Source organism: Colobus angolensis, unplaced genomic scaffold (assembly GCF_000951035.1).
Source record: "Colobus angolensis palliatus isolate OR3802 unplaced genomic scaffold, Cang.pa_1.0 Scaffold562, whole genome shotgun sequence".
NCBI lineage: Eukaryota > Metazoa > Chordata > Mammalia > Primates > Cercopithecidae > Colobus > Colobus angolensis.
The window spans coordinates 564431-585638 of record NW_012119177.1 but is presented as its reverse complement, the minus strand read 5'-3'; the positions used below and the strand labels follow the sequence as shown (position 1 = coordinate 585638).

Sequence of the window (21208 nt, the reverse complement as noted above, 5' to 3'; positions counted from 1 at the left end):
TTTTACAACTAAAGAAGAAAAAACGTAACAAAAATGAGCCACAAACTATTTCAAGACCGTTGTTTTCCAGATGCTTCTAAAATTATCTTTAAAATATCTATTTATTTTATTCTATCAAAAACATTGTTTAGAAATAAAAGTGCTGTGGTGGACTTGAAATGGTTAACCCACCACTTTAGAGTTATTACTCCAGCACTTTAGATTCTAAGGGACTCCTAAGATGGGGACCCCAGGGGAGTCCTGGAGACTATCTTGTACTGAATCAGGAGGGCAGTTGTGTGGATATGCCAACATCACTGCAGCATCAAAGGTTCTTGTAATTCTTGCCCAGGGGATTTTGAGATTTCCTAGGCTCTTTCCCCATTTGGTTTAGCATCTGCTTCCCAAGTGTTCATCAAAGTTGTAGCTGTAGTAGCTGCAAACGTTTAAAAGAGGGAAAATATAGCCTGACAGTGATCTGTTATTTAGACAAACAACTTGTCTGAGGGACCTCCCCTTCAGGAAATTCAGCCTGCAATTAATCAGACCCAGGGACTGTCTCAATCTGTCAGTTTGAGTAAGTCCACAATCCTCTTTATTATATATCAATACCCGTGGAAGCAGAATACTTCAGCATAGCAGTGTGAGAGAAAAAGAGTGAGATTTCAACTAAATCAATTCCAGTTCCTAGGTCTTTGATCCATTTACTGAACATTAATGGGCTGTGTCAAGAGAATATATGTTCCCTCCTTGGAAAATAACTTTGGTCATTAGTTGAGATTAGACCTAGGTGTTTTATGAAACTGTTGCTTTAAGGTAAAAATTAAGTTCAAGACATATATGTATGTCACATAACAGATCACTGTCAGATATATATATATGTGTGTGTGTGTGTGTGTGTCTTGACTGAATTTTTACTTAAATAAAATTCATCAAATAATAATTTAAATAAAAAGTCATTAAATAATAAAAATAAATCTATCATAAATGGAAAAGTTGAAACAATTATTGACAGTCCTTAAGAAATAAGGAAGCACCCACTATATTAAATTGTACTATAATACGTAATAGCTAAGGTTATAAAAAACACCTTTAAGAGAGTATCTTTGTAAAGAAGGATAGAGACAGTCTTAAGAGATCTCAGCCCAAGAACCTTCAAGTTCTTTTGACAAAGGACTTTGAAAAGCACTTCCATGGAGGCTGACATTATCACTTCTTCAAATTATTCCAGGTTCTCCTTACCAATATTGACACACTCCATAGTATGGTTGTTGGCTTCCAACCCTTCTGGGCAATTGTCAAGGCACTTTCCAAGGTGTAAGTAAAATCCACTTTTACATTTTGTGCAGAAATTTTTGTTGAAACAGGTATCACAGTCAGCTTTGCATTCTGAAAGAGAAAAAACAAAGAGAAATATGCCTGCATTATGTTCTCTTAACATAAAACTATCTTTAAAACATAAAGTTTTATGTTCTGCATATGTCAAACACAGGCACACACAACTTTAGTATCAAATAAATACCTGAAGTCCAAAATTATTTTGCCAGACTGAATTAAAGATTCCTTCACAGTGATTTAGTTGGTGTACATTGGTTATTGATTTTAAAATCATTATACTGATTGCCCTATGAAAAAATCTTTGTTTTGTATATATATATATATAGCCAAGAATATTTATAAAATGAAATATCTCTTTATATTAAGTGATAGTGAAAATGTTTCATCAGAACCTTAAGAAAATATACAAAGGATATTGCCTTCGTGTTGTTCTTGAGGGCTATTGATTCTTACAACAAATATTTGATTGCTTACTATGTGCCAGGCATTGTTTTTTATATTGGTTGACAGAAATGCACAAGAGAGGTAAGAGTCAGGTTTCAGAAAGTTTACATCCTGGGAGAGGACATGTGGTGAACAGTAACAATAGTTCACCCTTATATGGTGCTTACTGTAAGCCAGGATTGCTATAGTGTTTTACAATATTATTAAGTCATTTAAAGTTTACAACAATCCAACGAGGTAGTCATTGGTATAATTTCATTTTACACATAAGGAAACTCAGGCTAACAAAGGTTGTGAAACTAACCCAGGACAACAGATCAGACTGCTTTTTGAAACCAGACAGTCTAGTTCCAAAGTGATAAGTGCTCTGGAAAACAAACAACAACAGCAACAACAACAACAACAACAAAAGCAACAGCAAATGGTGGGAAAAAGAGATGGAGAACTGTTGACGGGGGAACAGGCTGATTATTTTGGATAAGATGATCATGGAGTGTCTCTCTGAGAAGGTGACATATGAGCAAAATCATCAATGAAATAAGACAGCCAGCCATACAAAGATGTGGGCAAAAAGCTTTCCAACTGCTAGAACAGTCAGTGTAGAACATAATTGCAAAGGCTTGAGGTGGGAAGATCTTACGAGAAGGCAAGTGAGGCTGGTGCAAAATGGCTGAGGGGGAGTTGTAGGAGATGAGTTTGGAGAGATTGATGGAACTACATATGATATTTGAATAGAGTGGTATTTCCTAATTTACATTTTTGAGAAAGCACACTTGGTCTGCAGTGTGAAAAACAGGTTTTCAGGGTCCAGATGACAGTACTCCCAACATTTATTTCCAATTGATAAATAAATGTTTCAGTTGCTTTGGAATCTCTCTTGAAGTCAAAATAGCTGAAATGATTCGGCAAGTTAGTTAATACTTGGATTTTGTGTTGATAATGGAAACTCAGATGGAATTGAGACTTGCAATACTTTTCTATAGGTTCAATGAGCAATAATCATATTCCCAGCCTTTGCTTTCAGAATTAAAAAGAAACCCAAAACATGAGTGCTTTTTTGTAAGTTAGTGATACAAATTTTCTGTTTCTGATGGTTAAGTCCAAGTACGGTTTAGCCTAATTATCAGATAAACATTATCGTTTACTTAACATTGAATATCATAAATATATTAGAGGCCATTTCAATCTGGAAAAGTCACCAAGGATGAGATAAAAATACAATTTTGTGTAGGCACTTACTTGTACACTTATTTATATCTGGATATCGAGTTCCATAATATCCACTTGGACATGAAGAGAGACACACTCCAATCTGCTTCATGCCAATTCTTTCCAGAACAAAAAATAGTCTGGGCTTACATGACAAACATCCATTGTAATCTGAACATGTTGCACAGCCTCCTTGGCAGCCTTGACTGACGTTAGGATGCACTGTGGAGACAAATGTAGAAAGACATTACAAAGGTTAAATCACAGATGTAAATGTTAAATGACATTTTCTGGGCAGGATATACATTTTCTTTCATTAGGTTTCAATTTGTTGGTAATAGGTAAATGAGGTGGGATTTTTTTCCTATCATTTTTTGTGATATTTTATTTCCCTTTAGCACATGTATTGTTTTTAATTTCAAAGTTCTTAATATTGAGCATTTGAAAAATAAGAACATACTGCCTCAAAGGACTTATCTATGTATGTGTGTGTATACATATTCTCTTTATATGTAATATATAGTATAATTATGTATAACTAATTATATACATATTCTCTTTATATATATAATATCCTCACTGAACTAGCACCTTGGGAGATTGGGGACTGGTAATTTTGTGCTCATTTACACAGTGAAATTAATACACATTTGCTTTGCTTTTCATTTACGTAATGGAGGATAAGCATATATTTCTAATTTCTTCAGTTAGTAAAATAATGTACACTAGGGCTTAACTTGAGTAAGGACACTAAGTTTTATAATATGTTTTGAACTGTGGTGTATTAGAGAACACAATTTTACTTTTTGATCCAATGCAAACTGATGCTGAAACTATGTTAGCTGTTGAGCACCCCACAATTCCTTCATGAAATATTTCTTCTTACACGAGCTTAATCATTGCCAGTTCAAATAGATATAATGGTGAAAATGTGATACTTATCTCACCAGTGTTTCCATGTGGATCTGTGACTACTTACGGTAATTTATGTTCAATATTTTCTCTTTCAGGACTGCAGTCTTACAGTTTCTGTGCCCTCATCTTCTACTTACTCAAGTGAAATGTATATTTGGTGAGAATGGACCAGTCTACCTTAAGAATCACTGTTACACACATTCCAGGGTTTCCAAGAGTTACCAATGTATGAGTTAAGAGTGTTTGTTAGCAAGTCTGAACAAACAGAAACAAATATTTGGGAGACTTATGTTTACTTAAGATCATCACAACTTTAAATCTTCTTTTGACTATTAACTAGTCATCATCACCTCTGCATGAACTGGTGAAAACTGCTGACTAAGGGGCGTTTCTCATATAGCTGGTGTTTAGGATTATTTCTTTTCCTATTGTGTTCTTCACTCAAGTATATTGCTAATAGCTTTATCGTCCTTTGAAGATGCCAGAGGAAAAAAAATCATAATCCTTAGAGAAAGAAAGATTGATGCACAGGAATCTAAAGGCATCCCAGTGTATTTCTGGCTTCTTTTGTTGGTAGTAGAAGGAGTAGACTCTGATGGACCTTAGCATAGTTAAGTCTGTCTTTACAGTGACGTTTGGTTATTGCTAAGTTCTTTACCACAAAAACAAATCCCTCCAGGCTTAGTTAGAAGAGGTACCCATAAGACCAAACAGCCTTACCACAGGAGTGCACGGGTTAGTTACAGAGAGGTCATTCGGTTGACCAGCATCCTCTGCCTGTAGGAAACCATCCCCGAATCAGCCACAGGAACCACAAGCAGCTCATTCTCATTCCAAGACGTTTTGTAAATAAACTAAGGAAATGTGTGGGGGAAGGGAAGTCTGCTTTTCCTGTGCATGCTCCTCTGCGGGGGTGGGGCAGTCACATAAAGTGGCACAGGAGGTTTAGACATTACAGGGCCTGGGGGACTTGTAAGTGAAACTACTTTCCAAGTAACAGGGTCATTTTTCATGCCAGTAACTCAGCATTGGTGACTTACAGAAAACGTGTACATATTGTAAGCTTGCAAAGATCCTAGAAGGGAAAAGGGGCAAGAGATTTCCATGTGTTCAGACATGTGTTCAGAATCTATCATTATCCATTTCAAGAAGCAAGAGGTGTAGATAAAAACTTGTAAGGCCTTTTCATAGACTTGTCTATGGAAGAGTGGACCTCAACTTGAAAGAAAAGTGCTTCACACTCAGGGCACTAAGAGACTCTGGGTTTAAGGAAGATGAACCATATTGGTCCATGCCAATCCATACCTATCTCTGAAATGTGGCTGCTGAAAGAAAACACACAGTTCTAATTTTATGTATTCTGAAACTTTTGCCAATTATGATATAATTTTAAATATATCAATTATTAGTGTAAACATTATTTACATATTCAGAGCTTCAAAAAGTGACATTCCTTAAGATAAATTTTATTTTAAAAACTAGGTTTTGAATGTTTGGAATGTTCTTCAGGAGAGAGCTTTGAATAAGTCTCATGATTGTAACCGTATCCACTGAAATTATGAGATGTGCCAAAATACCTTGCTTGATTCCCTCTGTCTCTAAAACTTTTACTGATGAAATGCAGCACAGTCAACATTGTGCTACAATAATTCTTTTTGCTTTTTTTTTCATATTTTGATTTCCTAGGCAAAGGTTTTTTAAAAATTTGACTTTTGGAAAAGCAAGAAAGACCTAATTGTCCCAACTTGCAATAAAATTTTGTGTCTTAATCAATGAATTTTGAATATGGGCAATAAATTTTGAATATCAAATGATGGCAAGCCTTATTTCTTCAGGGAGGTTTAAATGCTGGCTGTGGGAAGAGAGAGAAGTGGAGACTATGAAGCTCAGATTCAATGAGTCTAGACTTTTTTTATGGTTATGTAGTGTAGTGACAGCTTTCTTGAATGCTGTATAAGGATCACACAAATTACACAGTCAGTATTACACAACTAGGTACAAATTTCCCAAACTTCATTTTAAGGCAAGAGATTTTACCTTTTATATGGAAACCACAAAAACTTTGGTCTATATTGACTGTAACAACACTTTCAGCCATAAAATCTTGTGATTCTGAGACAGAAAATAGAATTTGACTTTCTCATGTGTCTTTCTTTTTATTACTCATTCAATATTAACTTCATTTTGCATTTCTAAATCACCTTTTTCAGACAACATTTTCCTACTATTATTTGAAGTTGTTGGTGGAGAGGTAGGGAATGTTTCACAGAATCTCAGTGTTTGAACTTAATCTTAGAAAACGAGTTGGAGTTTATCAGTACCTAAGTGGCCATGTGTGGCTAGAGAAGGAAACACTACAATGACCCAAGCTGGGAAGGAGACTGGCATGAGTTTGATGCAACTGGTGCATACGTAGTGGGGAATGAAGATATGAGGAATAACAAGAAGATTGGAAGCATAAAATAGATCTATATTACAGAAATGTTTTTGAGATAGGCCAGTGAAATTCTTCTGTAAATATAGGGTGTTTCAATCACACCAGTGATTGAAATATAAGATTTGAATTGGAAAGGAAATATCCCTGGCAGTGTGGCAGGCATGCAAACTAGGAAAAGAATAATGCAGTGGTCAAGGTAAGAGGCTGATGATAACTTAAAACACGGCAGAGGCAATATAATGTAGTGGGGAAGGGATGTATGTTTCAAGGATATTTAGGAGGTGGTATCAATCAAACATAGTGGCCAATGGCATGTAGGCTGAACAAGAAAGAGGATTTGAAAAGGTGTGTTTCTAGGTCCAGTCAGTGAATAGAGAGGGGAGGGGCTACCAGGGGAGTAAAAGCCTGCAGCTGGAGAGTAGAGCATGGTGCATAGAATACCAGTGTTTAAAAAGATAAACCTGGCTTGAAATCATTAATTTTGCAGATTTTGTGAAATATCCGGAGAGTGATGCTTAATAGATGGAGCTTACTTTGGAGTGGCTGTTGGAGACGTACACATGAGTCTCTGACAGTGGTTACTTAATTAGAAAAGGCATGGGAGCTACTGGGCCTGGTACAGTGGCTTACGCCTCTAATCCCAGGAGGGCTGATCACAAGAGACCAGGAGTTTGAGACCAGCCTGGCTAACATGGAGAAACTCCATCTTTACTAACAATACGAAAATTAGCCCAGTGTGGTGGTGCACGTCTGTAATCCCAGCGACTGTAACTGCTTGAGCCTAGGAGTTGGAGATTGAAGTGAGCGCAGATCACGCCATTGCACTCCAGCCTGGGCGACAGAGTGAGACTCTGTCTAAAAAAAAAAGAAGGGGGGGGGAACTAATGAAAAAGAAAAAGAGGACATCATGCAAAATAGGGGACATTTGGTAAGAGAACAAAATGTATTATCAGCAGCTTTAAACAACACTGTGAATTTCTAGGTGACTCACTGTTGCTTTCAAAGCATACTCAAATGTTAAATTAACTGTAGTAATTGCCTTATGATATAAGTAAGTAGAAGCTATCAGAATCATTTATTTCAAAACTTCAAACTTGGACTCAAATGAATGCTGCAACTTGCTGGAAAAATAGTGAGTTTAGATAAGAGGTGAAAATAGAGATCTTTGATATCTGGTAACTATATCTTTATATATAAGTAAGCTTTAGATGTGTAATGGGGGTAGATATGAATGGGAAAATGGGCAGAATTCATGGAAACTTTAAATTGGGACTTTCTACTAAAAATGTGTCACATACGCAGTGAAATTAATATGTCTATCCTTAAAATTAAGAAAGAGGGAAGTATTATTTCTTGTTTATTATGGTTAGTTGTACGAAAAGGGTGTACACTGATACATAACTTAAACCTACTTTCAGTGTCTGAACTGTCAACACTCCCTGAGTAAGAAACTTCAATTTCACTATCCGTTAAGAAGGCTTCCTACTATTTGATAACCTTTAACTTGTGATACATAACTAATGCAACCATTTCTAAGAGACTTGCTATTATCATAAGAGTTAATTCAACTTTGATAAAACATCCAGAATATAGAATTTTAAATGGAACCAGAACATTTGGTCAATATACAACCTTTCGCTACCTATTTTCAATGTTTTTGATGAATCAACTAATACATTATTGGGAACTAAATTCTGTTTCTGTGACAATTTAAGTGCAAGCTTCAAGCATTTGCTTTGCTTTAATTTACTTCTAAAACTCAGTTACAAATGTACTAACAGCTACTATAAGTTGTTGTGTGAAAAAAATCCACTATTGCCTGCTGCTAATTACTGCTGATGATCATTTATTTGTAGCTAATTTCCAGAAATGTAAATTTTAGTGGACTTTAGACTAATAAAACAGGCTTGACTGAGTTGAAAAGAAGTGCCAGATAGTAAAAGTAACATTGATTTTATAATCTAATTAAAAATTAATAAACTCACAAATTTGATCTAAGTTATTTTTAACAACAACAAAAACATCATATACAAAGTCTCTCCAAAGCATACTTGTCTGCACAACATTCGCTGCCTGTTTTTCTGTGTGCAGTGGCCTTAAGAGACAGGGTAGAGAGAAGAGACCAACTGAATTCTACAATCAAAGGCTTTTTTTACATCTGTCCTTTCCTCCATGCCTTCTCTTTTTGAAGGGTGCTCGCATTGACTGTATACTTCCTAAGGGAAGAGGTCTCATGGTTTGATAATTTCTTCTTCTTTTTTCCTCTATAGTTTCAGGAATTTGAGATAATTCCCACCTTCCATTCAAGGCAGTTATTTATTGAATACGTTCTCAATAAAGTGTTTTTGATTGTTGAAGGAATGAACACAATACATATAAAAAAGCTACATTTAAAAAAATAATAATAAACATGTTGTTAGGTGCAGTGGCTCACACCTGTAATCCCAGCACTTTCCTTGAGCCAAGGAGTTTGAGACCAGCCTGGGCAACATAGCAAAACCCTGTTTCTACCAAAAAAAAAAAAAAAAAAAATTAGCTGAGCACGGTGACATACACCTGTGGTCCCAGCTACTCAGGAGGCTGAGGTGGGAGGATCCTTTGAGCACAGAAGGCCCAGGCTCCAGTGAGCCAAGATTGCACCACTGCACTTCAGCCTTGGTGACAGAGCGAGACCTTGTCTAAAAAAAAAAAAAATATTAAAGTAGTAAATATTTAACAGAAAGTATCTATAATAATTTAAGTGGGCTGTGCCTATGAATATCTGGCAAAGAAATCAAGTTCCAATTACATAAACTTTGAATGCTTAATTATGAAATCAATCATTCAAAGTGAAGCCACATAACAGCTTTTTTATGTGTCATTTACTTCAGTAATTCATTCCCTTAGAGAAAGTGTGGCGCTTTTTCTCGCCTAAGTTAGGACAACGCATTTCTACCATATCTTGGCACTTGATTATTACAGAGTCACATTTAACTTTGGAGTAATATTACACTTATTGAAAATTAAGAGATGTTTCCCGATTCCTCTGGAATGTTTGGCAATGTTCACCTTAAGAAAAGTCTAATGTTAAAAATTTGAATTATTTGGCTGTCTCTCTAAACTTCTGCCCAGTCAACCCAAGAAAATATTCAGTCAGTGTTTCTTATTTATTCATGTGTTAAAGCTTCTAAAGTAGAGCTGACAATGGCGGAGTCTCTACAACCATTTAGGCAACTTGAGAAAGTTAGGTATAGATAGCAAAATACGTACAAAAGATTTTTTGAGTAAATATAATTACTTATTGGGATACAACACTCCTTTTGGATCATGAAACTGTGATATTTGGGTGAATACAGGTTTATTCATTATTATATTTTATTGATAACTTATTGAAAGAACCACATGTTTGTATGTCCAAATATATACAGACCCTGCCATTTTTGAAATACTGTTTATCATCTGATGGTTTAGGGTTTTAATATACCAACGTTTTAACCATTAAGTCAATTAAAATTCACCTATGCTATTTAAATACACATATTTAAATATGTGCACATATGTGTTTATATGTACGTGTGTGCATGTGTCTATGGATACACACACATATGTGCGTATATACATATACATATGCATGCATACATGCCCATGCATGCACACACACACCAACATACAAATTCTATTGGTCTTTCATCCAACTCAAAAGTACAGACATTAATTGAACTGTAACAGCTAAGATAATAGAGTCTGCTGTATATTTTGCCCTACTAAATCAACATTTAATCTGAAAGTTTGTGCCTACACCAAAGGTTGAAAGAATTCCTAAGAGTCTCAGAGAGGAATGTCTTCACCAGCTGCTGAATATAGCCCAGTTGGTGCGCCACCATTATTATGTGGGGAAACGTACTGTTTTTAATGGAAATGGTTTCTTTGAGAACTTGGAAAATCTTGCTTTTTCTCTTACTGAATAATAATTTCCTGAAGGGAGTCTAATATTTATATTCTATAAATACTTTAAAATAAAACCACAGCAATAAGTCAAACCTAACATTAAACAGCAAATAGCTGGGCTTTCCACTAAAATCAAGTCAGCCCAAAATATTAAGAAAATGGCTAGCAAATGATGGTAGCTGTAGAATTCATGAAATCTAAGATATGATGAATATTTGGGAGCTCAGTGCCAACCTGCTAACTGAAGGCTATGCTTTGCCTAACCACATCTAGTACAGAATCAGGACTAGAAATGAAAGATAGATGCAAGTAGGCTTCACTGTATATGGATACACTGTGGAAACTATGATTAAGGTTTTCAACAAAAATTTCACCCACAGTGTGCTCAACATTTCACGTGATGCAGGAAAGGCAGGAATGAATAAGAAATCTAGTTCTTGAAGACATGATATTCATCAGGTAATAAGTAAGTAAACAAGGAATCAAATGGTTAAAGATTGTAATGAGTGTTGTTAAGGCAACAAACAGGTGGATAAGGCAGAGAATAACTCTGGGAAACTTCCTTAAATACATGTCAGGGAAGACCCTTTAAGGCTGCTCCTTAGCCAAGGCCTACAGAATAAGAAGGAGTCATCACGTAAACCCAGGAAGAGTATTTCAGGTAGAGCACCAGCAATGCAAACAGTATAAAGCCGTGGGAGAAGCTGGGCACAAGGAGTAACATGACAGAAACCAATGAGGCTGCAGTGTGGTGAGTGCTATAAAATGAGTTACAAAGGGTGGTTGGAGCCAGATCCTCCCATCCCTTGAGAGCCAAAGTAAAGAGCCTAAGTACATGTAGCCTCTGCATTTCTAAGTAAATATTAGAAGGAAAGGAAAGAACACATTTTGCCTGATATAGTTACTTTAATTTGTGTTAATTTTATGGATCTTGGAACAGAACCAGCATCTTGTATTCCATGAAAATATGTTCTCTTATTAACTTTTATATTAGAGGAGAATGTTCTAACTAGGAACAAACTTGGGAATTTACATCCAGATTCCAATCTTTGAAGACGCTGTGCATCAATCTACATGTGTTTTGCTCTTGGGACTATCTCATTTCTCCTCTGTCCCTCCCATCTTTCTCTAGTAGTAATTTTTAGTTTGCTTTGGGGTTTTAATTTTCACTCTGTGTATGTGTGTGTGTGGGAATAAGTGGGGAGAAGTAAAAGAGTTATCAAATACATAAAAGGTCATAAGAACAAAGAAAGAATAAAAGGCAAAAAGATTACAGTCTTGCATATACTCTTTCCTTGTATTTTTCTAAATTCTTACCATTAGCAATACGTATTGAAACAGTCTAAATAATTTAGAGTAACAACACTGTGCTTTTTACTTCTAATTTAATATTTCTCTTAGTATCTTAATATTATATTTAATTCCTTAAATTAATTCAAAATCTATGGACTAATTTCAAATTTGATACTTCAAAAGTAGTAAAAATCATATGAACTTTCCTGTAACCAACTGACTAGCTACAGTTGACGCTGCTGCTGAAACTGTTACAAACTACTCCCAGAACCAAAATAAAGAGGTGTTTGTTTTGTTTTTTTTTCCCCTAACCGCAAGTAGAAAAATCCATTGTGAAGTGAAAGCACTCTGCTATGAGTGTAAAATGTAAGGTACTGAATCAACATCCCCAGCTGTTGCTAAGAGAGGGAAAGCTTCCCCTTCTCCAAGTGGCCATGTTCCCAAGTGGAGGTGAATAGAGGACAAGAGGGGGTGGATGGGGGTGATGAGACCCAGATTCTGTAGAGAGCCAGGACCTGTTGATGAGTTAGTGGGTGGTAATAACAGCGTTCTTCATGAGACAGATCCAACAGTGTTCATCCAACAGTGGGAATCATTATGTGCTGTGGTCTGGCTGAGAGAGGCATTCCTTTTTTTTTTTTTTAAGGGAAGAAATAATTAGAAATCAACATAAACAGAAAATGTGATAGTTTAATGGTAATGAATCTGCATGAGTGAGTCCATAACTACTAACTTCACATTCTTGAAAGAAACAAACTTCAGTTTGTGCTAAAAACAAACTCCACTTTGTTATATTATGAATAAACTTGGATATTCGTGCTACATAGCATGCTAAAGTAGCATATCTGATGGCTGAGGCCTTAGCATAAGCAAACAGCAAGTGAGAGACTTTTGGTATTTCAACAGGCACTAGAAGATGTACAAATAGTGAGTATACCATTTCTTAAAAATCCAGCTTTATGTATCACATATAAAATTCTGAGCAAAGGAAATAAGTGCATTTTTTTTCCTAGATTCACAAAATTGCTAACAGAATTGAAGAGGAATATACATGCACCTTTGTAAGTATGATGTATCTTTATACTTACAGGCATGGCTCCCTGCATTGAGACCTCATTCAGAAATGGGTCCCACACACTTCCTAGAAGAGCACGGGGACAGGGTGAAGAGGTACTGGCTCTGCACTCATCTAGAGTCTGGTTTTGAACCCTAGTTCTCATGTTTTCTAGCTTAGTTACCAATATTTTTTTTATCCAGTTATTCATTTAAAAAATTAAATTATTTGACATCCACACAGTGTTCTAGTAGGTGAGCATACAAAGATGAATATAACCAATTATCTGTGTCAATGAATTTCCAGTCTGATTATATATTTAGACAAAAGTTGTTTAATTTCTTTGAGCCTAGGCTTCCTCATCTGTAACACCAGAATATCTGCTTGATATATATATTTGAGAGGATTAAGTGAGATGCTGTGTAAAGTGCCTAGCACTCTCATAGGCAATCATCAAAATCATAGGTATAAGACACTTTAACTCAAGAGGCACTAAACCCATCCTGTGTTATCATCATCCATATTTGAAGCAGCTGGCAGCTTTATCCAATAATAACTCTTAGAAACCTCTAAGCAAGGAGGCTGAAAAGAGGGCACATTCTGAAGCTTCTAATACAGGAGGTGTGAGAAGCTTGGGGAACCCCAAACTCACTAACAGTCATAGAGAGTGGCTACTTTTTAAGGACCATAGACACAGGCTTTAATAGGAGTCAGAAACAACTCGGGCAAGAAGACCTCTGAGGCACTAGCTGCTCACTGAAGACAAACACCTACTTAAACAGACTGAAAAAGTTAAGATATGGCATAGAAATGATATCAATATGGTACCAAGAAACCGAAGGTCTATATGGTACAGAGAAACCAAAGGTCTAAAGATTCTAAAACTTTACTGTGTGTAAAAATGGCCTGGATTACTTGTTTACAATGAAGAGGTACAGATGCCACTCCCAAATATTTTGATTTGGAAGTGAATCCAGTGGATTTAGGTAAGTGCATTGATAAGAAGCATCCCAGGTGAATCTGATGAAGGTGATATAAATACCGCATTTTCAGTATTACATTATCATTATCTTCACAAATAATTGTTTATTCAATGATTACTGGAAGCAGTCTTCTAGGTACTGATCATACTGAGAGACAAAACATCGTCTCTGACTCAAGAAGCCTACATACAATTAATAAAATAATACTTTTATATTCTAAAACCATAAATGTATAGACTAGAAATTTATTGCAACAAATTAAAAGGCAGTAGCAATTACTGATAATTGAGATATTTGAAGACTACAGAGAGCAATTAGGAATGGTTATGGAATTTGAAGAAAAAGAAAAACTGAGACAAATGGAAAGAGGGAAAATGTTATGAACAAAATGCTTTATGTAGGAATACATACACAATATCTGAGAGGACGGTGAATTTACCTATGGAAATTAAAGGGCTCTTGAAGCTCTTCCTTCTGCCTTAAATCTGCAGATGAGAATATTGAGATCCATATAGTCAGCTTCCAGCCAATAGAATCACACACTTTGGTAACTTTAGAGGTATCTAGTTCAAACTACTTCCCTGTAACAGTCTACTTGATTATGTCTAGTAAAACAAATATCATGATACTTTGGGAAAGCCCATACAAATTTCTTATAATGATATTTATTTATTTATTGAGACGGAGTCTCTCTCTGTCACCCAGGTTGGAGTGCAGTGGCACCAACTCCACTCACTGCAACCTCTGCCTCCCGGGTTCAAGCGATTCTCCTGCCTCAGCCTCCCAAGTAGCCGAGACTACAGGTTCACACCAACGCCTGTCTAATTTTTATATTTTTAGGAAAGACGGGATTTCACCATTTGGCCAGTCTGGTCTTGAACTCCCGACCTCAAGTGATCCGCCCGCCTCATCCTCCCACAATGCTGGATTACAGGCATGAGTCACCGTGCCCGGCCTGTAACATTTATTGATAAACATCCCATCACATCAAAATTCAACCATTTCTCTCAGAAAATTCTACTACCATAGAGAACACCCAGCAAGTTTTCTGCTTTTTCCTGAAGACAGTTTGCCAAACAATGCTTGATGCTCTTGCTTCGTATCTCTTTCTCCCCACAATAAGCTCATTCATGGATATTCAAATGGGACAGGACGTTAAAGATCTGCCAGTTCACTTTGTCATCTAGCAAGAATCTCATCTATAATAAAGATTTCCTCTAATCTACATGCATTTCTTGTCAAATCCAAAGGAATCATACTAACAATAGGAAATTCAGGGTAGATATAAGAGAACTGTGGTAGGCCGGGCGCGGTGGCTCAAGCCTGTAATCCCAGCACTTTGGGAGGCCGAGACGGGCGGATCACGAGGTCAGGAGATCGAGATCATCCTGGCTAACACGGTGAAACCCCGTCTCTACTAAAAAAACAAAAAACTAGCCGGCGAGGTGGCGGGCGCCTGTAGTCCCAGCTACTCGGGTGGCTGAGGGAGGAGAATGGCGTAAACCCGGGAGGCGGAGCTTGCAGTGAGCTGAGATCGCGCCACTGCACTCCAGCCTGGGCGACAGAGCAAGACTCCGACTCAAAAAAAAAAAAAAAAAAAAAAGAGAACTGTGGTAGTGCGGGAAAAGTCATAGAACTGTGAAAAAACAAAACAACTATCCCCCTACAAGAACTTTGAGGCTAAGTTTTGAAACTTCCTAGTCTTCTTATACCATATAAATCACTTACCATCTTTGAGCTTTAATTGTGAAATGAGTATGACAAAACCTGTTCTGCCCATTCCAAAAGGATGTTGAGAAAAAAAAATAAAATAAGATGATGAGAAAGTGTCTATATGCTCTACAAAATCATATTAATATAAGTTATTGCTAATAATGGGCAAAATGATACTTTTCCAGTTCAGGATCAGATTTGAACTTTCCTCCTTCCCAGGAATAGAATATGTTTGATGAGAAAACGGATAACTGTGTTTTATGAGAGTATGGTATGTGTAATTGGTTTGTTTCTTTAAATTTTGCCTCGTCATGAGTCATCTTAGTTTAGGGCAACAGGTTATTGTAACTTTTTAAAGTTTGGCATATCTTGGTGTAAGGAAATAAAGAGACTGTGAAGCAACTCTTCAGTCAATGAACAGATAATTCTCTCCAAAAAGGCCATTATTAAACACATGAGAAATCAGGTTGGCAGAGGATCCACAGAGCCCTTCTCTGGAATGTCAACCCTTGGAACCATCTGCTGTGTAGCATTTGGTATTACACAATGGCCACAGGAGTTATTTCTATGCTTGGCTCCACTGCAAAGTGACTTCAGTGAAGTCACTTACTTCTCTGGTCTCTCTTTATCTTCTTCAGTAACATGAGTGGTTTATGCTGCATATAGAATTCACAAAAATCTTCCTAGCTATTACAACTCTTGTACACTTAATTGACATGTCCATTTATTTATTTATTTTTTTATTTTGAGGTAGGGTCTCAGTTTGTTGCTTAGGCTGGAGTGCAGAGGCGTGATTACTGCTTACTCCAGCCTCGAACTCCAGGGTTCAAGTGATACTCTCATTTCAGCCCCACAGTAGCTGAGACTACAGATGTGAGCCACCATGCCTGGCTAATTTTGGTATTTTTTGTACAGGTAGGGTTTAGCCATGTTGCCCAAGCTGGTCTTGAACTCCTGGGCTCAGGAGATTTGCCCTTTCTTGGCCTCCCAAAATGTTGGGATTACCTGTAAGAGCCACCACATCTAGTCAATGTGTGCTTTTCTGTTGCAGTAAATGGCTGCATGAAGATGCTACAATCAGAAATCTAGGAGCCCTCCTCATCCTCATCTCCAATCACCTTTCTTACAGATTCTACCTTTCCAATTAATAGAGTTCACATCTTCCCATTTCCTACTACTACTACTGCTACCATTACCAATCAGAGGGATCTTTTAAGAACAATAGTGGTGTTATTTTTGTTTTTTTTTTTTTTGATGGAGTCTCACTCTGTCTCCAGGCTGGAGTGCAATGGCACGATCTTGGCTCACTGCAACCTCTGCCTCCCAGGTTCAAGCAATTCTCCTGCCTCAGCCTCCTGAGTAGCTGGGACTACAGGCATGTGCCACCATGCCTGGCTAATTTTTTGTATTTTTAGTAGAGATGGGGTTTCACCATGTTGTCTAAGATGGTCTTGATCTCTTGACCTCGTAATCTACCTGCCTCAGCCTCCCAGAGTGCTGGGATTACAGGAGTGAGCCACCGTGCCCAGCCAGAAGTTGTGATCTTATTGGGCCTCTGATTTAAAAACAGTTTAAGAGCTTGACCTGGCACTTCCTAAGTAACCACTCTGTTAAGTAGTCTGGTTTATTTTCTCGCACCCTTATGTTTTGTGAGGTATTATTAGTTCCATCTCAGTTGCAAAGATAACTATTTCTCATTTAAACCTCCTCTGGCATTCTCTTTTACAGGCTTAATGCAAAGCAGAGTGTATTGGGGAAAGCTATTCATTAGGTCAGAAGATCTAGATGTACATTTTAGGTTTACCATCTCTGGCTATGTCATTTTGACCTGTTCCTTAGTTGTTTTCAGCCTCAATTTCTTTACTTATAAAATGAAATAATATCTCATGAAATTGTTGGGAAGATTGCATAAGATAAACATGTGGAAGTAGCTGGTAGTAGCCTTTCTTTACTCAAAGATATTTACAAGTCAGTGATCACATACAGAAAAGAATTGAATCAAATTATTTTCAAGACTCTGAATTTTGGTAACTGATATATTTAAAGCTATCAACTGAGGTTAGGAAAGGTCATCAACAAAGTTATATAAGAATCCAAATAACTTGTTGACATGTGTTTGCCAAACTGGTGCTTTAAGCAGATTGACTTGTATGTTTTATGTGGTGGTCATGGGGTTACCATAAAAGGTTTGAAAATGCTTCAGAGAGATGGACCAAAAATGCACTATTTTTAAACATACAATATGTTAGTGTTTGGTAAAAGTAATTCCAGTTAATGAACTAGTGTGAAAGTTCAGCTATAGAATTAGTCAATGTGCCGAAAACGGAAATTCACTCAGCCAAGCTATGCCACTCCATTACAAGGCTTACTTAAAAATGCTAACTACATTTAAAGTGGACAATAGCATACTTCCTATGATTGTCACAAACAGCATGCTAAGTAATGACTCCTATTCGTTGCCCATAAATTTTAAGACAAGAAAATACCAGAAGGCCTAATAAATTCTCATGTTTTCAGTTAATCTTCCTTCCACCTTCCTGCTTCATCCCCATATGCTGTTTTGTTCAGCTTTGGCTCTATTTCCCAGAGAAAAATCTGGGTAGGCATTAGGTTTATTGTAAACTAATTAATTTCCAATGCTATTTAAACAAATAAAAAAAGAGGTACTATATGGCTTAGAAATGATATCTAAAGTGGTCAAATTCATCTTTAGCCAAATATTGTTTTTTAATTCTGAATTAATATTTTCATTCCTTAACCACTGTGAAATACTACAAGGGCAAGTTCCAGGTGTGTTTTGCTCATTTTCATAATTTTGGCACATAATAATTGTTTAATAAATAAATAAATGTGTGATAGTTAGTGTTAAGTTCAATTTTGATTTTTCTGTATTTTTCCCCTAACAAGATTCCTTTTTTGGCTTGTTAGCTTTTTAAAAATATGGTCTAAAACTTCCATGAACATGCAAAAAGAAACTTAAACTTTTGAATTCTAGCCCTAACTCAGCATTCTAGACATTTGGATGGACAACTCTCTAAGGTTAGAGCATGCTACAAAAATGAAAAGGGAAAGCTCATTGATCTTACTGTTGGAGGGATGGCCTTTAAGATCAGTTTTCTGTTTTCAGATAAATGAAAGGTTATGAATTCATTTATACAGTAGATGCAATCAAATCACAGACTAAATGATTTATCTAAATTATAGAGCAGTATATAAACTAAAATCAATGTCCCTGCCTCCTAAGGTGGGATTTTTCTCACTAGAGTCAAATCAAGAACATCTAGACTCTAAGAAGGTAATTAGAAAGGTAATTAGAAAGACACGATTATCTTCCAATTAAATTTATAAAGTTTCTATTTCATATTCCGTAGATCCATTTTGATTATTTTCCTTGCTCATTTATAGCAAATACAGTATTTAAATAAGATTCAATTGGAAACTTAGCAGTGAATGACTGCCATTATGTTTGAAGCAAAACAAAAAGGAGTAAAATTCCATTGCATATGTTTTAACATTATTTACATTGAACTTTTACTAAAATGGTTTTTCACAAAAAAATCTTAAAATTTAAAAAACTCTATATCTGCAATGAGGAAAAAAACTAGATATTAAGAAGAAATCTCATATTGTGACTTATCAACAAAGAAATGAAATTAAGATTCATAGGTTCTTAAATTTTAATGTAGGCCTTAAATCATCAAGGGAAGGAGGAAACATTAGTTAGTCTAAATGACATATGCCTTTCCTAGTGAAGTATCACAGGAATCATTAATGCTGTAGCATTCATTTGAAATTCAGTCAGTGAAGTTTCTGAGGTTTTAAATTGCTTAGCTGTGTAATCCCCTAGTATATAATAAACACTTGAAAATGCTGTGCAAACAAGAAAGCACAGAAAGGGAACACTGGTTTGCTTTCACCTCTTGAGGTCTAGGGTACTACCCTGTTTTAATAAATAATATTCAATATAAGGCTTAGAGCTCAGCAGTTATCCCTTTTAGTAGTTTTTGAATAATAATAATATGGATATCAGAGCTTACATCAGATCAGATCTCAGATATGTTACTTCATTTTGGTGAGAATTTGGAGAACTAGCCAAAAATTGCATTTGAACTGGCATGATGATAAGATTTGTAATTGCCTCCACTTTTTTTTTAAGCCTTTAAAGCACCAGTAGTCAGTTTTTACTATTTTTCAATTTAAATGAACTCATCTCCCTTATATCCTGTGCACATTAAAAAACACTCATCTGTATAGTGATAACTTAAAATAATATTTTGCAGTTCGATTACATACAGTTCATACTAACTCCTCTCTTGATTCTTTTTCCTTTAGCCTTTTCTCCATTATATAGTATCAGAATCTTTGCATCAGATAGCATCAGACCTGCTGTTGCAAACACTACTAAGATCTATCACTTAGGAAAAATTACTTAAACTTTGTTTAATCTCTCATGGAAAGGATTTCTATAAACATTTACACTAGAACAGTTTGTCAGAATGAATCCTGCAAAATTGCTGGCATACTCCCAGGATCAGGGGTCTGGTGTTGGGGGAGAGGGAAGATTCCTGGTTATATAATTTTAAGCAACCCTAGAATTTCAGGGGTCTTCCTGCTGGAATATGAAGGGTTTGTATTAACAAAAAGGTTTTTCAGTGCCCAGAGCAATTCAATTAAAGTATTTGAACAGCCACTTTAGTTTATTGCTCTTGTAAAAATGACTCTCCATTTGCTTCAGGTTTAAAGTAAAGGGATTATTTAGGTTTCAGAGACTCAGTAAATAAATTGTCTATGAGGAAAGAAATTTGTACAAGAAGTGTGAAGAAACACACCAAATTTATTCTGTGCAATGGTTCTTAAGGTGCTCAATATGTAGAAATGACTTGATCTTCCCATGAGTTGCATGAAGTCAGCATGAAAGAGTTAGTGGGGGGAAAACTGAAATCTGCCAAGATAAATGCAGCACTGTTTATAAATTAACTCAGCTGCCTGTGTCTTTATTTTTTTTTTTTGGAAGATTATAAAATTAAGACTGTTCAACTCATCTTAGTAGGGGTTTAGAATTTGGGGAGTGGATGAGGAAGTGAGTTTGAGCTAGGAAGGGTGACGAAAATATCCTGCACTGGAAAATCTTGGCAATTTTCATTTGAATGTGTTCTTATCTGATGACCTACAGCACTTCAGCCCAACAGCTTGTGAATTAAGTCGTATGGGTAAAAACTATTACATAAAGTTTTCTTGGATTGTAGGCTCTCCTTAGAGTATATACTAAGTTCAGAGGCAAACAGTTTAAAATGAATTCCTGGAATGTCAATGGGATGCCCACATGGATACTGAAGATGGTAGTGATAGCATGAAATGGTTTGGAGCTTCTCTTGCTGCAACTCTCCCTTATTCTGTTAGAAACTACATTTTGAGGTATGGTCACATAATGCCCACAAGATTAAAAACACAGGCTGGGTATGATAGCAAATGTTATTGATTGTACTAGGGCCAAGTATGCATCTATGTGATACTGCAAGCCTAATTGGCCTCCAAGGAATTCCTACTGATCTATGTTAAAAGCTTGCATCTACATCAAGCTCTGGACAGAACTGGAAGGTTGGCTGGATGTCTTAGAAATGTGCTATATGAAACAGAGACTGGCCTTTAAAAATTATATTCAGTCTTTGTGGAGCGGGCTGAGAGTTACCATCTTGAGGATGGCATGAAATGAGAATGTGTGAATTAAAGTCAGAGGGGCTAAGGGTACCATGTTTGGACCTTGTTCCTTGTTACCAAACAAGTAATGAGGGTCCTTTTGGACTCCAAATGAAAAAAAAAAAAAAAACTCATCATAAATTGAAAAACAAAACTAAATTCTATAAGAAACAAATATGTTGCTTCTCAGTATGTCCTCAGTTTGTGGCCAAGCAGCAT

At 36.3% G+C, this 21208-nt stretch overlaps 1 protein-coding gene across 1 annotated transcript in view; it reads right to left on the bottom strand.

Moving 5' to 3' along the window:
• The window catches only part of RSPO3 (R-spondin 3), an 80910-nt gene that overhangs the window by 47580 nt on the left and 12122 nt on the right, over positions 1-21208 (bottom strand). Inside the window, exons 2-3 of the mRNA XM_011961663.1 lie at positions 3001-3192; positions 1222-1368 (exon numbers count right to left, since the gene is read on the bottom strand). Of these exons, the coding sequence (XP_011817053.1) occupies positions 1222-1368; positions 3001-3192 (339 nt within the window). The remainder of the gene's footprint in view (positions 1-1221; positions 1369-3000; positions 3193-21208) is intronic.